The 26499-nt window shown below is 32.6% G+C and overlaps 1 protein-coding gene across 5 annotated transcripts in view; it reads left to right on the top strand.

Annotated features, from left to right (window-relative positions):
• Positions 1 to 26499, top strand: part of MCTP2 (multiple C2 and transmembrane domain containing 2) — a 260840-nt gene that overhangs the window by 53597 nt on the left and 180744 nt on the right. For 4 of the 5 annotated variants that reach the window (XM_074295061.1, XM_074295057.1, XM_074295058.1 and 1 more), the window contains one exon: positions 10059 to 10595. The exons of the other annotated variant lie outside the window; for it this stretch is intronic. In XM_074295061.1, the coding sequence (XP_074151162.1) occupies positions 10128 to 10595 (468 nt within the window). In that variant the 5' untranslated portion in view covers positions 10059 to 10127. The remainder of the gene's footprint in view (positions 1 to 10058; positions 10596 to 26499) is intronic. 5 annotated transcript variants of the gene reach the window in all.

Genomic DNA, 26499 nt, shown 5'->3' with positions numbered 1-26499 from the left:
AACATTTATTTTTAATGTTCAATTCCAAATTCTTTTTCTCTAATCCTCCGACCCATTGAGAAGGCAAGCAATAGGATTCCCTTTATACATGTGCAGTCATGTAATACATATGTCCATTTTAGCCATGTTGCAAAAACAAACAAGAAAAATAAAGTAAAAACAATGTTTCAATTTGCACTCAAAAGTTAATCAGTTCTCTCTCTGGAGGTGGATAACATTTTTCATCAACAATGCTTTGGAATTGTCATGGACCATTGTCCTATTAAAGTAGCTGTCTTTCCCAGTTGACTATTATTATAATATTGCTGTAACCGTACAGTGTTCCCAGTTCTACTCAGCTACTTTGTATCAGTTCATAAAAGTCTTACTGGGTGTTTCTGAAACTATTCCCTTTATCATTTCATACAGTAAAATAATATTCTTTCACAATTATATATATTATAATATATTATATTCACTATTACATATATATTATATATATATATGTACATCCATATGTATATATATATATATATGTAATATATATGTATGTAAATATGTATATATAATATATATATGTCCCAATTGGTGGACATTTCCTTATTTTCTAATTCTTTGCTATCACAAAAAGAACTGATAATAGTTTTGTTTATATAGTTCCTTTTTTATTTTCCTTTGAGAAACAAACCTAGTAGTAATATTGTTGGTACAAAGGATATGCATAGCTTCATAACCCTTTGGACATAGTTCCAAATTTTTCTCCAGAAAGCTTAAAACAATTCACAGTTCTATCAAAGATAGCTTAGTGTATCCGTTTTTCCACATCCCTCCCAGTATTTGTCATTCTCATTTTCGGTCTTATCAGACAGTGTGATAAGCAACACAGAGTTCTTTTTAATTTGTATCTCTCTAATTATAAATGATTAAGATTTTCATATGCTATGGATATCTTTGATTTCTTCTGAAACTAGCCTATTCCTTTCATTTAACCATTTATCAATTGGGGAGTGGCTCTTGTTTTTGTAAATTTGACTCAGTTCCCTATATATTTGAGAAATGAGATCTTAATCAGCAAAATTTGCTGTGAATACCACCACCACCACCAATTTCCTGCTTTTCTTCTAACTTTGGCTGTGTTGCTTTTGTCTGTGCAAAAAGTTTAATTTAAAGTAGTTAAAATCATCCACTTTCATTCCTATAATGCTTTCCCCTTCAATGAGAAGAATCAAATGTTGATTATAATTCTTCCTTTAACCAAAGATCTGAGAAGTAATTTTTCCTATTTATTGTTATTTTCCAGTGTTGTGTTTTTTTTTTTTTTTAATAGGAATGGTGCTACACTTCGTCAAAAACTTTTTTTCGTCTATTTATAAAATCATATGATTTTTGTTGTTTTTGTTACTATGGTTAATTATGTTTTTCTAATATTGAAAAGCCCTTTATTCCTGATATATGTACATGGTGTATATCCTTGTGATATATGGCTAGTCTCCTTGTTTGTATTTTATTTAAAAAATGTTACTTTAAGAAAAATTGAGCCAGGGTTTTTTTTTTTGTTTTTTTTTTGGCTATTTTTTTGCTTTCCCTCTTCAAAACTATATTTGCATCGTAAAAGTAATTTGTTAGGTTTTCTTTAACTATTTTTTCAAATAGTTTATATAATACTAGAATTAATTTTTCTTTAAATGTTTAGTCAGATTTGCTTGCAAATTCATCTTGGCCTTGGATTTTTTCTTGGGGGATTCATGTATTTCTTGTTCAACTTCTTTTTCAAAGATAGGATTTTTTAAGCATTCTATTTCAGCTTCTGGTAATTTGGAAAATTTAGATTTTAGTAAATATTCAACCATTTCATCTAGATTGTTGTCAATGTTGGAATATAATTGGGCAAAATAGCTCATAATAATTGCTTTAATTTCATCTTCATTGGTGGTGTAGTGATTTTTTTTTTTTTATATTTGATACTTGGTAATTTAGTGTTCTTATTTATTTTAAAATCAGATTAACCATTGGTTTTTCTGTTTTTTTAAAAAAATCCATCTCCTAATTTCATTTATTAGTTCAATGTTTGATTTTTAATTTTATTAATTTTCCCTTTGAGTTTTAGGATTTCCATTTTGGCATTTAGTTGGGGTGGGGATTAATTCTTTTTTGGTTTGCTTTTTTAGTTACATACCCAATTAATTGATATAGGCAATTTATATGAAAGTTAGACTCTTACAGAGTTGTCTGGGTCACTGAGAGGTTTATATATTAGAGGTTAGATTTGAACTTTTCTTTTTGACTTTGGTTAATTTTTATTTGCCTAACCAGCATCCCTTTTCACATCTTCATACATGTGAATATGTACATACAACTTTGTGAAGGACAGACAAATAATGCACTGCTAGATGGACAGATAAACAAATTCTGGATTTGGAGTCAAGTTCCTTGGTTTAGATCCAGATCCTTCCACTTACTCAAATGAGTAGTATTACCCATATCACTTTAGGTAATTAACATTCTTTTTGAACTTCAGTTTTCTCATATGAAATGAATTGGTTAGTCTATATTTCCTCTGGAATCAAAGCTTACTACAAATCTACAATTCTATGATGTCATATATAAAGAAATTTGTGATTTAGTAGATTAGTTCAGAGTCAATTCATCAGGATGGGTCAATTCATCTAATGTTTCTGAAATCTAATCTATCAATTTTTGCCTTTGATACCTTCACTGCTTCTGTGTTTTATATCTCTCCCTGTGTTCCAACTTTAGCCTCAGTTTTCCCCTCTTTAGTTTTTCTTGGTAGCAACATAGCTGTAGCAAGCTCTTTTCTTTTATAAACATCTTTCAAATAAAATGGATTAATATGATAACATTTTGTTATTGTTGAATTATTTCATCATTTCCAATCTTTCATGATCCCATTTTGGGATTTTCTTGACAAAGACACTAAAATAATTTGACACTTGCTTCTCTAGCATATTTTACAGATGAGGAACTGAGGCAAATGGAATTAAGTGACTTACATTTAATATTTTCTAGCTGTGTGATACTGGGCAAATCATTTTACCCCAATTGCCTCAGGAAAAAAAAGAATTAAGTGATTTACCTAGAGTCATATAGCTACTATGTGTCTGAGGTTAGTTTTGAACTCAGGAATCTTTCTTATTTCAAGCCCAATATTTTATCCATTGTACCACCTGGCTTCCCCAAGATGATAAATTACTTTCAAATAATAGTATTTAGACATCAGGTACAAGTTGAGCAATTCTATGAGCAAATGGAATATCAAATTGTTAAAATTCAATGATATGCTTTAACCCCCAATACCCAAAGTGCTGCCTCTGGTTATGGCAAAGAGGAAGCACATCATGAATCAATAAATAAGAGAGTAAATGCATACACTTATTATGAACACTATGGACCAAGCACTGTGCTAAGCACTAGAAATACAAATTCAATAAAAAAATATTCCTTGTGCTTGAAGAATTTATAATCTAAGAAGTGGAAATTATATGTATAGGAGAAAAATGATTGAGGAAGAAAATTTTTGAGTTCCAAAGTTACCAAGAGAGTAAGTAGTAAGAGTAATAGGTTAGCATATCCTTTCCAAGAGCCATCATACCTGGTCCTGGATTTTATTATAGTTCAAGAAAGATAATGTCTTACTCTATGGCATGGCTTTTTTGCTTAGAGAGTAAAGTGAAACTTGGACAGAACTAGATCTAAATGTAATAAAACAGCAATTTGAACAAGTCAATAATAAAAAGATTAAGTCTCTTTGGTTTGGTTTCTGTGCTTTTCACATACTGAGTTATCATTGACCCTTATCTTATTTTTTAATTATTTATTTTGGTTAAAAATGTATACTTTTTACATATTTCTTTGTAAATCATGTTGGGAAAGAAAAAATCAGACAAAGAGGAAAAATCATGAGAGAGAAAAAAAAAAAGAAAAAAAAAGAAACTGAACATAGTTAACTGAACAGATAATGTTTTCAATTCAAAGTTTATTGTGGTTGCTGTGGATCACTGAGAAGAATCTAGTCTGTCATAATTGATTATCCCACAATCTTGCTATTACTGTGTACAGTGTATTCTTGGTACTGCTTGTTTTTCTCAGCATGAATTTGTATAAATCTTTCCAGATCTTTCTAAAATCAGCTTGTTCTAAAATCAGCTATCCTTTTTTTACAGAATGATAATGTTCCATTACTTTCATATACCACAACTTATTTCAGTCATTCCCTAATCAGTGGGCAGATGCCAAATGAGTAAATACTCATTTTCCAGTTCTTTGCTAACACAAAAAGAGCTGATATAAACATTTTTGCATATGGTTCCTTTCCCCTTCTTTATGATTTCCTTGGGATGCAGATTTAACAATAGCACTGCATAGCTGTATGCACGGTTTGATAGCTGTTTGGGCATAGTTCCAAATTGCTCTCCAGAATGGTTGGATCATTTCACAACTGCACCAACAATGCATCAGTGTCACAGTTTTCCCACATCCCCTTTTAACATTTATCATTTTTTCCCCTATAATTTTAGCCAATCTGAGAGGCGTGACATGATGCTCCAGATTTAATTTGCATTTCTCTAACCAATAGTTATTTGGAGCATTTTTTCATAAGATTATAGATAGCTTTAATTTCTCCATCTTAAAATTGTCTGTCCATGTCTTTTGGCTATTTATCAATTGGAGAATGACTTCTATTCTTATAAATTTGACAAAGTTCTTTATATATTTTAGAAATGAAGCATTTATCAGAAACACTGAATGTAAATTTTTTCCTCAGCTTTGTGCTTCTCCTTTAATATTTTTTGTATTGGTTTTACTTATGCAAAATCTCTTTAATTTAATGTAATCAACAATGTTCATTTTCTATTTCATAATGTTCTCTGGTTCTTCTTTAACCATAAACTCCTCCCTTTCCCAAAGATCTGATAGGCAACCTATCTTTTGCTCTCCTAATTTGCATATTGTATCGCTCTTTACACCCAACTCATGTACTCATTTTTATCTTATTTTGGTCTGGAGTTCCCCTTGACATTCTTAAGTTTTTAAAGTTCTTCCAGGTGAATTTTGTTACAATTGAGTCTATTTTAATCTCCATACTTAACTCTTCTATAGCTAGCTGTTGCCTGCTAGGTACTTCTACCTGTTTCAATCATTATTATCTCACATTCTATAATACAACAAAACCCATAATATCTCTCCAAATGCATCCTCACTCCAAATTTCTTTATTTCTGTGGTGGACACTACCATCCTTCTAGTCACTCAGGTTTATTACCTTTGAATCTTTTCCAGCATTCCCCTTTCCTCCTATATAAAAAAATGTCGAGTTTTGTCTATTCTATCTTCTCAATTTTTCCATTATTGCTTATCTTTATCTCTAACCAACACTCTAGTTTGAGTCTACATAGCTTTTTAACTAGAGTGACGGTTCCTTATTGTTCATCTCATTTCTATTTTCTCTATAATTTAATCTGGATTCCATCCAGCTGCTAAAGTAATCTCCCTAAGTCACTTCCCTACTCAAACATCTTTATTGCTTTTCTATTGCCTCAGAATTGTGTTTTAATTTTTTTTTTAGTCTAACACATAAAATCCTTCACAGTCTGATTCGTAAATGCCCTATCAGACTTATTTCATATTATCTCTTTTATGAAATATGCCTTCTATTCAAACTAGACTACTAGCTTTCCCATTCTGTTGTTTCCATATCATTGAAGTCTTTTGCTCTGGCTTCTTGCCCCTTACTTCTTCCATTTCCACACATTCTTTGGCTTCCTTTAAAGCAAAGCTCTTTTCCTAAGTCCTCTTAACTTCCAGTTTTTAGTATTCCATCCCTCCTGAAATTTACATATTTTTATAAATGTTGTACAAGTTCTTTCAGAAAGATCATTTAGTTTTTATCTTTGTGTCTCCAGTGTACGAAGTCTAACACATATTAAGAGCTCAATAAATGTTCATTGACTTGAAGTCATCCGAGTAAGATTTTTTTTTTTTTTGTGGGCATCCTAATGACCTACATTAAAAAATTACTTTAGAAATATTTGAGATATTTTTAATTGATTCACTTCTTTACTATATATAAGCTACTGAAGTTACACAAAAAATGTACTTAAGAAATAAACATCAATTATGGGACTTTTGTCCCATAATTTGATTTCTTGTAAATATATAGACTTCAGATCTCAAAGGGACCATCCCCTAATCCAGCAGTATATCCTGATTAAAAATCTTATTCCCCCATTTAAATATAAGTATTTTTTAAAAAGAAATAATTTAAATTGACCTATTTAAGGAAATTGTGCTCTGAACATTGTTGACTTTGCTTCTCTGGGATATGTGTATTGATTACAAACTAACTCTTTGAGCTAAGAAATCATTAGCACTTTAACAGACTGATTGAGAAGTTTTGATTCAGGAAAGGAAATCTAATTTATTTTTTAAAAATAGGGGCATTTCAGGATATTGTAAGAGATTGAATTAAATGTCCATATTTCTGAAAGCTGTTCTCAAGTTTAAAAATGGACCCAGTCATAGAACTTTAAAAGCTAAGATCTTAAATATGAAAACATATTTGGTAGTTGGGTGATGTTGTGGATAGAGTTCTGTACTTAGAGTCAGAAAGATCCAAGTTAAAATCTTGTTTCAGACACTTAATATCACTTACTGTGTAACACTTGGTAAATCATTTAATCTTTTTCAGACTCTGTTTCTTTAATGGTAAAATGAAAACCCCATTTCAAAATCTATGATCCTGTGTGAATTGATAATTTTGGTAATTGTACCAAGTAAAGTAGGATGCTAACTTCAATATAATCTTGTATAATCTAGAATGTATTTATCTCCTTTCTAGATGGTAGACACAGTTCAGGATTAAAAATACAAAGATTCTTTCCCTGTCTTTATCCGCATCCCCCTCACCCCCGATACAATAAGATCCCTTTGAGCTAATGGTAAAATGCTCCACCAATACAATATATAGATGTCCTATGACAAAAAAGTAGTTTTATTCCTTTTTCATAGTGTGTGTATGTATATATGAATTTAAAATATATTTATTATAATAACAATATATAAACATAACAAACATATTTTAATGACAGGAACACAATATCAGCTTTTTTCTAAGTCCTACTCAAGTAAAAATGCTGTGAAAAAAGTTGAATTTAATATGTATTTAATTAAATTCTATTTTTTATATTTATGTTATGTTAGACATTTATTTTTCACTATATTCTCATTTCCAATTTCTTATCATGAATATTTATTTTCTTATAATTTATTCTGAAGTTATATAGTAATGTTGTTCTATTTAGTATTTTAAAGATTTTTGAGTTGTTGATTTTTCCCCCCTCTATTAGACTGGTAGATTGCTACCAGGTTAGAAACCTGTGTACTCTTAAAAGTGTTATATATGAGGCTTCTTCCATTAAGTGACTTGGCTTAGGGCTCTGCCAGGTAAAGATCTTGATTGCTTTTTGGGAGCTTGGCAACAGAGTATACTTTTCTAAATTCAATAACTGAAAGCCATAGTTTGCCAGATAATGCCCTGGTCTAAGGAAATAATTTTCCAGAGTATGGTTAAATTTTAACTTGTAAACTTGTTAACTTGTGTTTCCCCTAGTAAAAAAAAGCAGTCCCTTAAATTTGTTTTCAAACATCTCTTAAAAGGAATGAAGACATTTTACTGTACATTTGAATTTGTATTTAAAGATTTCTCTGAAGAAGAGTTTGTGAGCCAAAAGATAGGATGAGGTACATTAAAAACAAGAGATCTGGTTAATGTACATAGTAGATAATTAACTCTCTCAGGATTATGAGTTGGAAATACTTTATTTTTTAATGAATACTGTTTTATTATTGAGATTTAATTTATTTAAAAAAAAGCTATTACATGGAAAATGCTGCTAGTTTCTTGGCATGGATTGTCTACAAGTACAGTGGGCTTTCTTGTAATATAATTTCTTCAGCACTGGAAATCTCCCAGTCAAAACTGGTGGAGCACTTGTCAAAAATAACATATCAAGCATTTGGAAACAGTTTACAAAAAAAGTCATAAATGAAGAATAAAACATATTGAAAAAGTAGGATTGGTAAGTTTCTTCCCTTTCAGCCTCATTTATGATTTATATGCAATTTGGATTCATAGACTAATACTTTCAATATGTGGTTTTCTTTAAAGGACATTTCTTTATCTAGCTAAGCATTAAAAGTATGATGATCAAACTTTCTAGAGAGTTTGTGAAAGTTCCACTTTTAAGAAGGAAAAAATTATTTTTACAAAATCTCTTCAGAAGGAATAATCTTTCCCAAATATATATTTTTGTTTGGAAATCATGACTATGCATCTTCAGGGTTAAAAAAAGTACAGATCTTTAAAAAATTATGTACATATATGCTCACAAATATAATTTTCAAACTTGAATGATTAGGCAGCTTTTTTGTCACTTGTTTTTAGACTGAATATAATCAAATATGTAGTAAATAAATGAAACTATACCTGTATTGTAGAGAACAATTTAAAAGAGCTCTCTATTTGGCTATATCTTTGGAACTGCCAACAAAATGAATGAATGAATGAAAAAGACTAAACTTCAAAACTTTGGGGACATGAACATACCATAACATGAACAAAACATAAAGAGTTTTTGCACTTAAAATGTTATAAATAGAGAAAGTCAACATTTGAATAAGGGAACAGTTTTGGCCAGTTTTGGTCTGGGAAGTCACAAGGATAGTGAATTGCTTCAGGCAGTTATTTGACATACCCTTTCCAGAAGAAATGGTATTATTGATTACTATGTCCAAAATAAGGGATAATCAAATGATAAAAGTTAATGTAGATGGATGTAAAGGTAAAGTATAGTATGGTGTCTAGAATCAGGTTGTGAATTTTGTGAGTTTGCAATTAATGAATCACCAACAAGTTTGCTGAGCCTTAACACAAGAGCCCCCAAAGAGGAGTAAATGATCTTCCCCAGTGATAGAATCATAGATAGGAGGTCCAGGTCCAAGAGCCAGGTTAAATATGAAGGATAAAATTGGAAAAATCATACATCATTGGTAAGCAAATAGCAGGATGACTAGATGAAATGTAAAGGTGGGTCTATGAGAACATTTATCTAGTAAATGTAGTTGCTAAGTAAGCTAATTTTTGTCAGCCAATCACATGGACTAGGCTCTTGAGTAGATTTCATATTATTAAACCAGAATAAAGTTTAGAAAGAAGGGAAGGGAAAAAAAAAACATTTCTTAAACATCTTCTACATATCAGGTAGTTTGTGAAGTGCTTTATAAATTTTATTTTATTTGATCCTCACAACAACCTTATTATCTCCAATTTACAATTCAGAAAAATGAGGTAGAGCTTTTTCAGGATCACACAGATAATAATTTCCTGAGGCTGAATTTGAACTCAGATCTTCAGGCACCTCTATCCACTGTGTCATTCAGCTGCTTTTCCTATTTGAGCTCTTTATTTTTGTTTTGAAGGCTTACTTCTCAAACATGACAACAAAGACATGCAACCTCTAGAAAAGATTTCCTGATGGTTTAACTCTTTTGCTGATAGTTTTGAATATGATAGTATTCCTGGGATGGTGTTCTAATTGATGTAGGTGGGCAACTGGTCTCCAAAATAAGAGCATCAATGGGGAATACTTTTTGCTTTATATTTTGGTTTAGGGAATAGAAAGGTGTCTATACTGATCACACTAGTTAAAGTACTTAAAACTCTTAATCTATAAAATGCATAAATAAACTCTAGGAAAATTTTGTTATTATGCTTTCCCTTGGGAGGAAAAGAAGGAAAATAGTTGTCTAGATCATGTGTTCCGTGCTTTGTGTGTTGCTTTTACTTGCCTGGTTCTATTGTGATAATGTCTAAAGGCCTCGACTCATAGTCAAAAAATATTGCATTTTCCCCAGTGAGGAAAATTACTAATTGAATTGTTCTCATTCTTGAGTCATTTTGTGGAAGATCGGGAAATACAAATTGTGTTTTCCCCAAAGTATTTTGTTCTAAAGTAAACCTATTTTGAAAGTTAACTACTGTTTTTCCTAAATCATGTTTTATAGGATTTGTTGAAGTTTTAAGCTGAAGCACTCCCCAGCAAAAAGGATTTTTTTACAGTTGCTTAGACAGTCATGGATCTGGATAAACCATCTGTTTGGGGTTCATTGAAACAGAGAACACGACCTTTGTTACTCAACTTAAGCAAGAAGAAAGTGAAGAAAAACTCAGACAAAACTCTGGACTTAAGAGAAAGTTGTCGTTTAGACAGACGGCTGAGCTTGTCAGTACCTGACATACTGGAGGCTGGGGCTTTAGCCCAAGATGAGCATTCTTATTCAGGGCATCAGGCCTCATTCACTTCTGTACCTCATGGTCTTTCCACTGCGGGAATATCTCTCAAGAGCAGTAGTAGTTCCTTGAAACAATCTGAAGAAGACTCTGAATGGATCCAGGAGGAGGTAGCCCATTATGGTGTAGCTGAAACAGGTTCTGAAGACATGTATGCTTCTGTATTGGAGGAAAGGAGGGCATCTAGTGATGGTATCTTTGAGGTACTTCAGAAGACAAACCTGGCTGGTGATATAGTAGAAGAAGCAGAGGTAAGTGAATTAGTTTAGAATGTGGAAATTTTATTTCTGTGAAATTTTGTCAAATGTTGTAAACAAAAAATGTTGTTGTTTGAAATTTGTGTGGTTCAGTCAGGCTAGGAAAACTCAAATTTGTCATGTTGACGTCACTAAATATTTCCATGAATTGTGGAAATATCACTAATCTTTCTCATAGTATAATTTAGTTCATCAAATGCTATACCTGATATTTAAGGATTTTTGTTTTTCTTATTGTTTTACCTCTGGCATGAAAGCCTAAAATGCACCTTTTTATAATTTAATTAACAAGCATTTATTAAGCATAAATTATATAAAAGTTAGTCTTTAAGGCATGGATGATACAAAGGCAAAAATGAAACAAAAAATGAAACAATGAACTTAAATTTTACCAGCATTAAATAACAGGTGCTGAGAGAAATAAACACAGCACAGCTCAATACAAGTGCAAAATAATTTGAGAGGAGGAGAAAGCACCACAAACTGCAGTGTGGGTGTTAGGAAAGGTCTTGTGTAGATGGCAACAACAGAACTAACCTTTGAAGGAATTTATATATCCTGTGAAGTAGCACTGTGAAGTGAAAGAGAGTATTCTGGAATAAGATTGGGAGCTGATGGAGGAAGAAGAATGCTTATGAAAAAGTACAGAGACAGGATATAATAATATTGTTACAGTAGGTTAATGTGTTTATAAGACCTGGTATATTGGAGATGGGACAAGGGATTTATTTGTAATAAATCTGGAAAAGGAAATTTTAGTCAAATTGTGACTGACTTTGATTGCTGAGCAAAAAAGTTTGCATTTCACATTTAAAAAAATAGGAAGCCACTTTAGTTTCTTATGTAGAGTCAGACTGTATTTTAGGGCACAATATTTTGGTAAATCTTTGGAAAATTGGTTATGTGTAATGGTTTGAGAGAATAGTCCCTTTACTAATAATAGAATACAGTCTTGTAGAGGAGCTATTCTTTAAATAGTTGGTCCTTCTAAGAAGTAGATTAATTCTTTCAGGCTACTACTAAGATAATCATGTATTGACTGGGAATAATTACGGTATTTTCATGAAACTGTGAGGTCTTCAACTCTGAAGGTCACTTTTGATCATATCTCCTTCCACTTTCCTGGCTTCTTGTTTGCTTTCTCCTACCTCACCAGCTTTTTGATTTGGCTTTATTTCTCTTCTTACAGAGTCTTCTTCTTCAAAAAAAAGTGTATGGGCAGTTAGGTGGTACAGTGGATAGAGCACCAGCCCTGAAATCAGGTGGACCTGAGTTCAAATCTGGCCTCAGATACTTAACACTTCCTAGCTGTGTGACCCTGGGCAAGTCACTTAACCCCAATTGCCTCAGCAAAAGAAAAGGAAAAAAAATAGTTTAAATTTGGTTATTTCTGGAGGGGTTATCTGGTTGAACTCATTTTAATAAATGAGGTACAGGAGGTTAGGCAATTGACCAAGGTCACATAGGTACTAAGTATTAGCTCTTCAAAGGGTCAGAGGGTGTGTGTGTGTGTGAGTGTGTGTGTGTGTGTGTGTGTGTGTGTGTGTGTGTGTGTGTGGACGCAATGAAAAGTAGACATGGGAAAAGCATGGAGTCAAGGCAATATGCATCAGTCAGGGACCATGGACTCAGAAAAAGATTCTTAAAGTAGTCAAGGTATAAAAAGATAAGGATTCTTGAGGGGCAAAGATGAAATATATTAGAATGGATAAGTAGACAAAACTTGGTGATTCCGGAAGAGTGAGGAATCCAAGATATCATTTAATTTTCCAGTTTGTGAAATTGAATGAATGGGGATTGCAACTGGTAATAGTTATTAGACTGAGGCAGCTAGTAGCATGGTGGCTAGATGGGCCTGGAGTCAGGAAGAGCAAAATTCTAATTAAGTCTCAAGCAATTATTGGCTGTGTGTCTCTGGAAACTCACTTAATCTTTGTCTGCCTCAGTCTCCTCAAATATTATCAAATGGGGATGACAATAAGGCCCACCTTTCTGGGTTGTTTTGAGGTTTAAATGAGCCTTCAACATTAATGCCTGATTAATTTTTAATAATAGGAGGCAGAAGAAAAGGAACGAGAGCAAGAAGAAGAGAAGCTAGAGACCTCTTAAGGTCTCTTGTAGTTTTGATTTTGTGATTCTATAACTCTATTAACTAAATCTGCCATTATAAACAATGTTTCACATTTTTGTAAAATAGGAAATGAACACATTGCCAAATTTCCTCTTCCTGTGGTTCAACTCTTATCATTATAATTTTATAGAATTTATTTTAGATAGTTTTGTTTTTATTCTTCTTTGCATTTGTATTTTTGAAATTTACTATGTATATTATTTTTCTTATTTCAATATTCTATATGATTCACATTCATCATATATATAATATGTATATACAAATATTATTTCTTTTAATTCAGCCACCAGTCAGTAATCATTTGTTAAACACTTGCTATATGCCAGGCATTGTACTAAGTGCTAGAGATACACAAAGAGTCAAAAGATAGACTATCCTCAAGCTTACCATCTAGAAGAGCAATATTGTATCACATTTATTTGCTATAGCTAATTTGGTAAATGACTTATCTATCTTTGTTTTCAGGTCTTCATTACTCACACATAAAATAGTGTTGTTAAAATATTTTGTTATTTCTATCTACCTCTTTGTACAATATGCTTAACAACGAAATATTTGGTAAAGATTATGCATGTTAGTTTCTTTTTAAAGCATAATTTATAATTCCAAATTACTTCCAGAATCAGTGTACCATAAACAATATGTTAGTATGCCTATCTTTTCATAGTCCCTAAAATCTTAATTTTTCTTTTCTTTTGTTATCTATTTTCTAAAATGAGATGGCATCCTTACATTTCTTCCATTATCATTAATTATTTGAAACAACCTTTCATATTATTAATAGTTTTCTACTCTTCTTTTAAATACTGTTAATTCATTTTCTGAGTATTTACAGAGTATGCTGCGATTATCTTAGTAACAATTCCAAGACACTTTTTTTCTCTGCTTATAAGTTGTTTTTTCCTTTAAAATGTTCTTCATTTTAGATTCAATAATTATTTAGAATTCTCCTCCTTACAAAGATCCTACTAATTAATAAGAGTTTAGAATATACCAAGATTGTTGTTTTGCATCCTGCTTTGATAGAGGGAGTCAAATGATAGCTACAACTTGATATTTTGAATTTTAAAAACTACTCTAGTATATATTTAGTTTTCAAATGGAGAGAGTCTTGACCTAGCAATCAGAAGATCTAAATTCAAGACTGTCCTCTGCTACTTATTAATTCTGTGACCTAATGCTACTCAGACCCTGCCTAGACTTCTGTTTCCTTCAAGAGGCAGCATGCTGTAGGTTATTGGGAGTGTCCTAGGAATCACTAAGGCCTGAATTTCATTCTCTGACATACGCTGGTTTTATAGTCAATCACTTCACTTCTCAGTGGCCTGTGCAACTAAGACTTCCTAAGTTGGCATATACTTAGTAGCATAAATAGAATTAGTTTTTTTCTTTGTTTGTTTTGGTTTTTTATTTATTTTTCTGGGAGTGTTTTATACAAGTCCTATTTGCAAAACAACAATAATAACCAGGGGAATGGAACGGATAATTGAATCCAACAAACATTTTATCCGGTGCCCAACATGTTCAAAAGGGAACAACTAAGTGGCACAGAGATTCAAGTGCCAGTTCTTAGTCAGGAAGAGTTTTCTTCCTGTGTTCAATTCTAGCCTCAGACATTTATCAACTATATGATCCTGGGCAAGTCACTTATTTCTGTTGCCTCAGTTTCCTTATCTGCAAAATAAACTGGAATAGTAAATGACAAACTACTCTAGTGTACTTGTCAAGAAAACCCTGAATATGATCATGAAGAGGCTGACACTATTGAAAAAAGGTTGAAACATATATTAAAAACTCTTTGCTAAACATTATAGGACCCTAAAATGAAACAAGCCCCAAGTCTCACTAATAAATCATTGGGACAAAATCAGCATGTTTTAATGTGTAAGATCTATCACTTACTTGCTGTCACTATTCCTTCCACAAAAGCTTTTTTTCTATCTCTCCAGCTCCCCAAATCTTAGTAAACAGCATTGGAAAGTTACAATGTTCGGGGAGCAAAACCAATGATTAATTGGTGGTCAGTGTTTCACAGAAGAATGTTGTAGGACTTTGGGCTTTGTCTTTGTTCCTGGTGACAACTACACGTATGACCAAAGGAAGTTGTCTATCAAAAAAGAAGAAGTTGTTAACAGTGTCAGATGTGGTGAAGTGGTCAGGAAGAATGAGAACTGAAAGAAAAAGTCATTAGATTTAATCATAAGGAATTATTAACTACTCTGGGGGAAAAAACAGTTTTAAAATAATAGAAAAGTGAATGAATGATAAGGAAATAGAAAACGCTTCCAATTTGTTCTTTGAAGCAAATAGCCTATTCACCTATACTTTAAACATTCCCATTGCAGTAGAATGAGAACTAATATTCAAAGAATGGATCAGGTAAGTAGGAAATTCAGAATTAGAAATGTTTGACTTTTCTTGCCTTGACACTACCTTATGTGATCCTGGACAAGTCATTTATTTTCTCTGAGTCTCGCTCTCCTCATATAAAATAGAAATTTATAATGGCACATATGAACAAGATAAAATGATATAAAATTATTTATTATTACTAAAATAATGATATAAACACTGCAGGTTGCTCAATCATATGCAACCAAGTTTATTTTTTATATCACAATTGTCATTAGTCGGTAGACATAAAGTTTAGAGATTGAAAAATGTTTTGTTCATGATACCCTTGCATGGTAGGTAGTGCAAATATAATTTTCCCTATTTAATAAATGAGGAAATTGAAGCTAGAGAGGTTCAGTGCCTTAACTATGGTGCTCGCACAGGTAGGAACCTCTTTTTCTTAGTTCTGCCAGCATTCTTTCCACTATAACATGTAGTTTTTTTTTCCCCAATACATAACATGAAGGAAGGCAAAATGAACTCTAGAATTTTCCTACTGACATAGGTTGAAAGATAAATCTGAATATTAAGTTAATCAGGACATATGATACTTTAAAAATTCTAGTTAGCTCTAATTTTACTCCATATAGTTTTTTTAAAAATTCATTTAATTTTACAAAAAGAAAAGTGATAATTCTTCAATTTGTCTTATCATAGAGATAAACATTCCATTATCTGAGTCTGTAAACCCACCTAAAAAGAACTGTCTCTAGGAGCAGCATACTAGGACTTTTATTGTAGGATCAAATTTCACCTTAGCACTGGGAGCCCTCCTATGTGAGCATTACATTCAAATTTCTTATAAATTTTTGTATTGATATTTACCTCTAAATTCTTAAATGAAATAAGCCATTTTAGATAAGGTGATAGAATGTTAGAGCCAGAAAGATCTTCAGATAATATCCTCATTTTCAGATAAGTAAACTGAGACCAAGAGTTGTCAAGTAGCTTAAATAATGAAACAGTGACATAGCTAGTGAGAGAAAGAACTCAAATTCTAAAACTGACCTTTTAGCAGACCAGTAGTTTAGGAGTCCAGCTTATTTCTTTTGTCTAGTATTTCTTTATTTCATTATCTCCTTTTTGTACTTATTAGACTATTTGGGGATACTGATTTTCTATTGATTACAATATGTACCTCCAAGCATTCATGAATGTGGAGTACTAATGCTTATAAGTTTCAGCATTAAAGAAAAAACCCATTACACAGTATTTGTTGATGAGGTTTTAGAGGAAGTTATCTCAGCAAACTGGAAGACATCTATTAAGCAGTGGTAATAGTGTGATCTAGTTTTTTAAAAACAGAAGCTTTAGGTTCATTCTAAATTTAAAAATGAACTTACTTTTTTCAGGTTTGTGAATAAGAAGAGGAAAGTAAAGATTGCATTAGCTACATAATCAATAATTTTTAAATTTTCTTCTATTGACATGATTGTATTATTCTACCTATCTACATTGTATTTGTGTGGGTGCATATGCATGTATGTATACATATATGTCTGCCACTACTTCATTAAGTGATTAGAAAGTAATTGATTGAAGTTTGTTATGTATGTTTGTTGTCTAAGGAGCAGCATAGTTAAATGTAATGATGTTAATCATGTTTACCAAAGTGATGAATTTATTTGAGCACTGCAGCTCACAAAGATGAATAAAACATTTACTATCTTGAAATAACCAAAAAATGAAATATATAGTACTACTTCTCTTTGATGTTTTATCTTCCAGAATCTGAGCTCATAGGATTTAACCCTTCTGGAATTTTTGACCTGGAGCAAAACCCACTGTCTTTAGTAGTGCCTGCCTCACCTATCCACTATTTCAGGTAGACTCCAAACATTCTTCACTTTACTTCCTCTTCTCCATTTACCATCTTGATACCCTTATCATTTACCTTGTCCCTAGATGTATATCCCTCCAACCTTTAGTACTGGAACTATGACCAAATCAGCTCTTATTATTGATCTTAGAAACTTTGTCTGGCTACTTCCCAAACTACTCCACTTATCATCTCTACATATTTCTGGACCAGATGTCCTCCTTTGGCCACTCTCAGCATACGTATGTTGTATCCTACATTAGAATGTAAAAGGAACGTGCCTGTTTTTGTTATTATATTTATATTCCCACTGTATAGTCCATAGTATTTCCTTAATAAATGTTTCTTTTTTTCATCCATCCACCATTTATACATTCATTCATCTGGATATACTAATCACTGGTTTAAGATGTAAACAATCCACACTTTAATCTTCTTGTTTATTCTTGTCATTGACTTTTCATAAATTCTCTTCAAAAGATCATCCAAGCTGCCCATTTATTTACTTATTCTTATTAATGTATAGTGCACCTTTTTCTATTCACAGAGATGTCTTGTATATCACTTGTTCTTCATAAATCATCATTAGTAGTACATGATTGCTTTTGGAGGTTTATCATTTGCCTTTCTATTTTTCTTTAGATCATCTTGAGTTCAGATTTATTTAAGTTTTCATCTTTTCTTCATTTATAGTCATCTTGTGTTATACACCTGAAGTAGTTGAAGATAAAAATATACATATGTTTATTCTGTTAAAATAATTATGGATACTTTCTTCTGTGGAAGAAAATTCAATTCAACAGATTTAAAATCTGTTTATTAATAAATTAATTTAATTTAATAAATTAATAAACAATTATTTATTAAACCCCAGACATGTACTACATATTGTACTAGTTACTGTACAAACAAAAGCAAAAATTTTCTCTTTCTTTCCCCCCCCTTTCCCTCCTCCCCAGTATTTTTCTTCTGATCACCACCTCCCTCAAACAGCCCCAAAGCAAAACTGAAAGAGCATCCCTCCTCAAGGACTTTATATTCTCCTAGGGCATACAATATGAATGCAGAAAATAACACAGAAAATGGAAAATTGAGGAGAAAAAAGTACTAAGAACTGAGGGATGGAGTGGAGGAAGTAACACCTGAGTTGGGTCTCAAAGGAAGAGCAGGATTCTGAAAAATATTCGAAAGAGAATGTTTATTGATACAGTTAAAGTAATTGAAAATTTTAAATAGCTACTTAAATTAGTTTTAGTAAATAAATAAGTCATTACATAGTTTTCTGATCTAATAACTCCATAATAAATTTGAAAAATATTTGAAATTTGTTATAAAAAGGAAATCTGCCTCTTTATCTTGATTTGTAAAATAACATTGATATTGTAAAATAACATTGATATTGTATCAGACAATGAGTTCAGTTTCTTATAAAGATTAGTATGTGTGGTTTAAAAAATCTTAAATTAGTCTAAATTCAAATCCTTCTTTTTCCCTTTTTCCAGTGATTATTTTTGCCTTCCTTAACCTCCAAGAGTACCAAGAATAGCAATGTTTATATAGCATTTAATGTGGTGTGAAGTATAATGGCCCTGAGAGATAGGTTATTCAAATAGGAGTATCCACATTTTGCAAAGGAAAACAAACAAACAAGTTAATAAACAAAATCAGGCTTAAGGAGAGGAAGTGACTTCCCCACATTTATACAGTTAGGGACCAGGTCCTGAATTAGGCATTCTTTCCATTATGTACCTGCCCATTTGCAATAAAGAAATATGAATGTCTATTAGTTAAACAGAAGTTGGAGAAAGCAAATGCTCTGTTTAGCCATAATTCTCAATGTTAGTAGTTCCTTTTATTTAGGAGTGACATCTAGTATGAAATGATATTACTGGCAGTAATATTGGTCATTGAATATTGAGAAATATCTAGTCTATGGCCAGAAATTATTTTTCCTAATTGAGCAGTTAGTGATGGGGTGTGTTTTGTTTGTTTTTTCATTGTAAAGCTGGGAGAAAAGGTAAAGGGAATTATTAAATTCAATACAAATTTATTAAGTTGGATAAATATTTACTATTTCTAACACATTGTGTTTGCCTTGGGTATAGAAAGAGGAAGAATGACAGTCCTTAAGGACTTTACAATTAAATTGCCGAGAGTCGGGATAAAACATGTATACAAATAATTGCAACATAAGATTATTAGGGAAAAATGCATGGTTCAGATAAAGTATAGTAAAAAGTTTTGAGGAGGGAAAGCGATGATATGGAAGTGGGTAGAAGATTCCCTTGGAACAGTTAACAACTGAACTGGGTCTTGAAGAGAAAGAAAGCTTTAATATAACTAGTGATAGCAGATATTATAGATGTGGGAGCTAGCCACATGAAATCTAGCCAACAGGTTTTTCTGCCTCTGATATCTCCCCATTGTCCAATCCCTTTCATACTGCTAGCAGAATAAACTTCCTTTTGCATAAATCAACTAAAAAATCTGAACTACCTCTGATAGCCTGGTAGATAAGTTTCAAATTCCTTTTCTTGGAATGTAATACCTCCATTATTTAGCTCGACCCTATCATTATCCCCTTTGCTTCTTCTGTGTTCTTGGTTCTTGTGTAGACAAACTAGATAATTCTTTATTCTCAAAGATGTCACCTCTATGGTGTTTTTTTTTGTTTGTTTGTTTGTTTTGTTTTGTTTTTTGCTTAGTTTTTTTTTTTCCATCATATGGTAATATCTTGCCTCTCCAAATTTGCTAAATTATTTCTTGTCCTTCAGGTAAAGATCAAATAATATTATCATAAAACGTGATTAAAGTGTTACTCTGGAAGTCCTTCAGGGGTGATCTAATACATTATCCTTATTTTGCAAATGAGGGAACTGACACATGGAAAAGCTGAGTCACTTGCTCAAAGCTACAAAGTCAGAGTTGAAGTTAGCATTTGATTGCAAGTTACTTTGACTCCAGAGCACTTTCTACTATATATCATAGCTGCCCTCAAAAGTTATCTATACCATGATGCTCAACATCCTACTATAATCCTTGCATGAAATTTAAGTGCACTTATAGTTGTTGTTTAATCATTTCAGTCATGTCTAATTCTTCAATGACCCCATTTGGGGTTTTCTTTGCAAAAATACTAGAGTAGTTGGCCATTTCATTCTTTATCTCATTTTATAGATGATAAACTGAGGCAAAAAGGGTTAAGTGACATATCCAGAGTCACACAGCTTGTGACTGCTCGAGAATAGGTTTGAACTTAAGCCTTTCTGAGTTCAGACTTTGCACATTGCCCATTGTGCCACCTAACTGCCCTTAGGTACATTGGAGAGATCTAAAACAATTATATAGTATCATATTTTATAGTTATGTTTTTTCCCCCTTTCTGGATTATTGAAGGCAAGAGACATGTCTTTTTTAAATTTTGAATCAACCCCATGCTTAGGGGACAGTATTCTACCTATATTAAGCATTTAGTAAATGCTTGTTAAATGAATTTATATTATAATCTGCCACAAAAATAGCATTATGTTTCAAAGCCAAAGTTCATATTTCAGGTAATTATAAAAATACTTATAATTATATTATTTTAGATTATATGATTCTCAGATATATATAAACATACACATATACATATAAAGACATATGTTTGAGTGTATATGTCTAAATACACATATGCATACATATTTTAGTTCCTTTTCAGGATTATCATCCCTGCCCTACTTGTTATTTGTGATTATATCATAAGGCTTGGTCCTAGATCCTCTCCTCTCTTTCCATTAGTTCTCCTTAGTTCACTTATAACCTCTATGGTGATGGTTTCCAAATCTATAAATATATCTCCAAACCCCCTGCTAAAATGTAGCCATGTATTTACAAATAAATTGATATTTCTAAAACCTCTATGTAGAATTAAGCAAACACATTTATTAAGCACTTGTGTGCTAGTCACTGAGAAATACATGTATAGAAATAACATGGTTTCTTTTAATAATATGCTATATTATTATCAATAAGCATTTGTTGAACCTACTATGAAGATAGATAAAGTAATAATTAAGGAATAACTTATCAGGAGAACAGCATTTGACTATTTGATTTGGCATATATTTTCCCTCCTGTATTTTTGCTTTTCATTTTTAACTCCCATTGAAATCAGAAAGATTATAATCAGTATACTTTTTAGTGAAAAGTATGCATATATATGTAGGCACATACAATTTTTATATGCCACATAACCATAAAGATACATAATATATGTGTGTATATGATATTGTATATTGTATGTGTATGTGTGAATGGTGTGTGTATGTGTTGAAAACAAGGAGGAGATTGGTTAAGGTGATAATAATATTAAAACTCCAGTTCTCCATAGACTGTACTTCAGGCTTTTTAAACATTTGTACATGTCAGAATATTAAAACTTATTGTTCCCCCAGTGGCTGTAATTCTGCCCTTTTGTGCATATGTAGTATTTTCTATTACTCCATACGGTGATAATTTTCTTACCTTTATATGTATATATAGCATGTGACAGTTACTGTTGCTGTGGGAACCATAACTTTAAATTCTGTGACTTCTCTGCAAGTATAACCTCCATCATAATGGAGACTTAATGGAGCTTGTTGCCTTTAATACCCTTGTTGTTTCAAGGAGAAGAGTTATTATGTTTTGAAGCAAATGTACTTTACTTGTCCATTTAGAAGTATGTAAATAAAATAAAGTGCTTAAATTGTGTCACTTTCTTACTTGCATGAGATCATGCTGTGGCAGAAATGAGTAAAGCAAACTTGGAGAGACAATTAGATGTGATAATTTAGGTAAATTAGCAGAAAGCAACTATTTAGGTATAAATCTTATTTTATTTTTTTTGGAATAGAATGTTTGCATATTCTCCATCAAAGTCCTATTCTGAGACTCTATCTTTGGTTAGAGAATAACTTATTGAAGTCTATATCAAATTAGTACAAACTCTGGCAGGGTTTACCAAGCAGTAAAAGCTTTGAAAAATTGTCAGGCAATAATAGACTCTAACTTTTATCTGAGAATGCCAAAAGTTTATGTCCAGAAAGTTGGCCATCAGGTGTTAGGGTTTTGGAATCATTGGCATTTGGGAAGAACATCTCTTAGAATTTGTAAGGGTTGTAATTTGTTGGTAGGAAGAGTTACCAATAATTATAGAATCGTTGATCTTTTGAGATATTGATGAGAGATAGGAGAACCCCGTTGGTTGGCGCAAAGATAGTAAGATAGTCCCATGAGGCACAGTGACTCCTGTAAATGAATTTACAGGCCCGAAAACCTAGATTGATTTTTTAAAAAAAAGGTTTATTGTAAGAATTTGGAAGTAAAATTGAAGGTAAAAAGACGCCAGGGCCAAAGGTGGTCGCAGGAACCATTACATGGTCAGAAGGATACCATGTTTGGGGGGAAGGGCTCCTGCAAAGAGAGCTACAGCTTGGCTCTTTTATACCTAAAAGGGGTCAGTGCCCCAAGTTCTTGGTGGGCTTTTCAGATAAGGAAGAAACTGTGGGGAGTTGGGGAAACCTGAGCAGATAGTGGGGGCTGAAAAACCCAAGCCAGCTCAGATCCGATGGGGGCTGGGCCCAGATTTTCAAAAGGGTGCTTTTTGACCAGGATTTGTGAATCAAAGGTCAGCCATGGGGGGTTGGGAAATCAGAAAGGAAATCTTAAAGGGACCTCAACCACCATCAATATTAAAGCAGAAATATAAGAGTACTGGGAAACAGGTCCTCAGGATTCTTTTCTCAATACCACCATTATCTAAGATTACACAATTAACAGATAATCTCAAGTATCAACTTTTGACATTGTGGTAGGTAGTGTGAGATAAAACAACAAAAATGAAATAGTTATTATCCTCAGAGAAGCTACATTTCACTGGAGTAAATAACAAGTACTATCTTAAGTAGGATGACAAAAGAAAAATAAGGCAAATTGGCAGTTAGGGAGAAGCTAGGAAAGATCTCTTTTAAGCATAATTTTTGAAGAAGTGAAAGGGAAGAGGGACTGCATTTGGGTTTGGGAGAAAGCTAATGCAAAGGAAAAGACCAGGAAAATTCAGTTTTATATTTAAGAAACAAATAGCTGACAGGCTAATTTGGTTAGGACATGTACATGAACTGGAGAAAATCTAAATCTGTAAAAATAACTGCATCCAGATTGAGTAATTTAAATAACTTTTTTTTCCCACTAGATACTTTGAATATCTTTGCTGTCTTCTATCTTTTCAGTCTTCTTACATTTTCTACCTAGAATGTGCTTCATAATCCAGTGGCCTCCTTGCTGTTCCTCATACAAGACACAGTCTCTCTACTGCATTTTCACTGATTATCTGCCATTCCTGGAATTCTTTTCCTTCTCATCTGTGTCTCCTGGCTTCCCTGGTTTTCTTCAAGTTTTAGGATAGATAGACAGACCAACAGACAGATAGACAGACAGACAGACAGACAGATAGATAGATAGATAGATAGATAGATAGATAGATAGATAGATAGATAAAAATTGTGGGACTATCCTAACTGCTCTGCCAATGAGAGTTTTAGTTTTAAGGCATGGTCCTTAAGAAAGAAATCTAGCAATCAAAAAATATTTTAAAGAGCATCTGCAGGTAAGGGTATGGTTACTTTATGACTTTATGATTCTTACTGATTGGTCAACAATAGGTCTTAGGCTAAGCCCCAATTGATCATTGTTTGGGTCTGATTGATTCAGAGTAAATGTAAATAGTAATCCTTTCTGTATGGCCAGAAACCCTGAGGCTTTCCCTTCACAGATTCATTCATTCATTCATTCATTCATTCATCCATTCATTCATTCATCTATCATATCTATCTAGTTAGTTAGTTAGTTAGGTTTTTTTTTGTTTTTTTTTTTTAAACTAGCTGAAAGAGGCCAAGAGGCCATTCTTTGCTTCAGTTACTACCTTGCCTTAATCACTGAATCACTTAATCATTTAATCACAGCCTCAGTCCAACTGAGACCTATTAAAAAACCTTAGCTTTAAAAGGCCAAGGTCTCCCATTGCATCTAGGGCCATCTTCTGTTATCCTGATCTATATTTAGCCACTGTATCCAGATGTTCTAGAAGAGAAAGGAGGGGACAACCTTCTCTCATTTAAATACAATTTACTTGCATGTCATAGCATCACCTAACTTATGTCATGATCCTCTTCAAGAATGAAGAATATAAAAACTTATATGAGTAGAACCACTTGCTGGGGACCCAACAGAAGCTGGTCAGTTGGGAAGCTCTTTCTTTCTTTTCCTTCTCTTCCTCCCTACTTTTTCACTCTTAAAACCCAACATTCTCCACATATTGAAGAGTCAAAGTCCCAGCAACTATGCTGAGCAGGCCTCATTTGCCAATGGCAGGTCTTAGATTCAGGTGGCCTCTTTCATCAAGTTGGTACTTAATTGCTAAAGCACACAGAGGAGCTTTCTCATTTGATTGTTGGTTGGATTTTGTGTTTCAGAAAGTTTCAGAAAGATCTGTTTTATGATGGGTGTTTTACTTGGATATACTTGGATGATGGGTGTTTTACTAAGAGTGATAAACAATGGGAGATGCATATTACCTAAGGAAATGCAAGAAATGCTACTAATGAAGGCTCCCTTTCCCATTTTGAAGAAGTAAATATTATCTGGCTGGTAGTTCATGGATCACATTTAGCATGGTACTGCATTGTTCTATATGCCCCATATATGTAGATATTCTGAAAACGAGAACAGACAGACCCCAAAATGGAGTCCAAAATAGACATGACCTGTGTTGTCAGACTGGAAGTTCTCTCTGTTATCAATCTTTTCTTTTCCTATCCCCTATCCCCAGAAGCCAACCTAAGAATCTGGTTCTAAGCATTCTATCTATATTTTGTTTCTTAATGAGTTAATGGGACCACCTGCTTAGAAAGCAAAGGAGTGAATTGTAGCACATTTCTTCTATTCCACATTACTTATAGTTTTCAATTACTATTTGCTTTATAAAAGACCATTGGAAGTAGGGGTTGTCTTTTGCCTTTCTTTGTATCCCCAGAATTTTGCACAATGTATGGCACATAGTGAGTGCTTAATAAAATGTTTGTTAAATTTTCTGAAGGAATTTTCTTATTGTAATGTATGTCACTAACAAATTGCTTGATGTCAGGTAAGGAATAATCCCAGTTTCTTCATCATTAAAATTACATAATTCCTTTAAAATATAATAACTATATCACTTATGGATAGAATGTTAGCTTATTGTACCCTTAATTCATTGTATATTAAAAACTATCAGTCCAGAAAAGGAAGTACATTAGTAAGTTTAAAAAAGAATAATAAATAATATGGAATTAGAGTACCTAGAGGCCTGTGAGGTAAGTCTTATGATATTTAGATAGCTTCAAAGCAGACTTAGTGAATGATGCCCTGTAACTAGGTAAATAAAACAAAATTTTGAGAATACTCTCAAATTAGAATTCCTAATTCCATATGTTTACTTTGATAGAAAGTCTTGACAAATTAAGAACTCTTCTAATTTCTATAAGATCAGTTAGTCAGGATTCTGTGTGTCAAACACAAAGAATGATTCTTCGAATGAGCTTATATTATAATTGATAATATAAAAGAAAGAAACATTGAACTTGTAATCAATAGACATGAGTTGGAATCCTAGTTCTAACCCTGAATAACTGTGTGACAATGGCTAAGGAAGTCAATATTTCTGCCTCTGTTACTGAGAATAATAACTTCCTCTCTCTTTCCAACATAACTGATTTCAAGTATTTTATCTATTCCATGTAGCCATAGGAGACAGAACCAGGCCTAATAGATAGAAACCGTCTTAATTTTAGAACATACTAACAGAACTATTGCAAACATTATGAACTACATCAGTAAAATAGGCAGTAATTAGAAGTTTCCAGTCTGAGGTTGATCAGTTGGGTCATTTGTCCTAGATTCATAAATCAGGTAAGTTTGAATTAGATAACCTCCGAGATTCATTTCAACTGAGATTAAATTAAATTAGACAGTGGGTGCAAGGTCACTTTAACTATAAAGTCCTAGGCAAATTTAAGGAAGCAATGTTAACCACATGTTTCATTAGTCTGTGGCATAATTGCCTGTGTTTCTTGACATATTCAAATCAGGAAATGAACTGATATATTTATAAGCCAGGTATTTCCAGAGAAGGACAATGAGGATATTGAAGATCCATTATACTGTGCAGGATGAGGATCACTTAAAAGAACTCAGAGGGAGTTCTTTCTTAGATTTGGAGAAAAGGCACATGATATCTATCTGAAAATATCTGAAGAATGTTTATGTGGAAGGTGATTAAATTTGTGGCACTTGACCCTGGGAGTAATAAGTAGAAGTTATGAGTCAGATTTTTGAATCTACAGAAACAAACACACACACACACACACACACACACACACACACACACACACACACACGTGTTCATGTATATGCATATAAAATATCCTTAGCAATTATTTCTGTACCAAAGTTGAGTGGATTGCTTAGGAAATAATGAATTTTTGCTCCCTGGATCC

The sequence above is a fragment of the Sminthopsis crassicaudata genome, chromosome 2 (genome assembly GCF_048593235.1).
Source record: "Sminthopsis crassicaudata isolate SCR6 chromosome 2, ASM4859323v1, whole genome shotgun sequence".
NCBI classification, from domain to species: Eukaryota; Metazoa; Chordata; class Mammalia; order Dasyuromorphia; family Dasyuridae; genus Sminthopsis; species Sminthopsis crassicaudata.
This window is presented reverse-complemented; position numbering and strand designations above follow the sequence as displayed.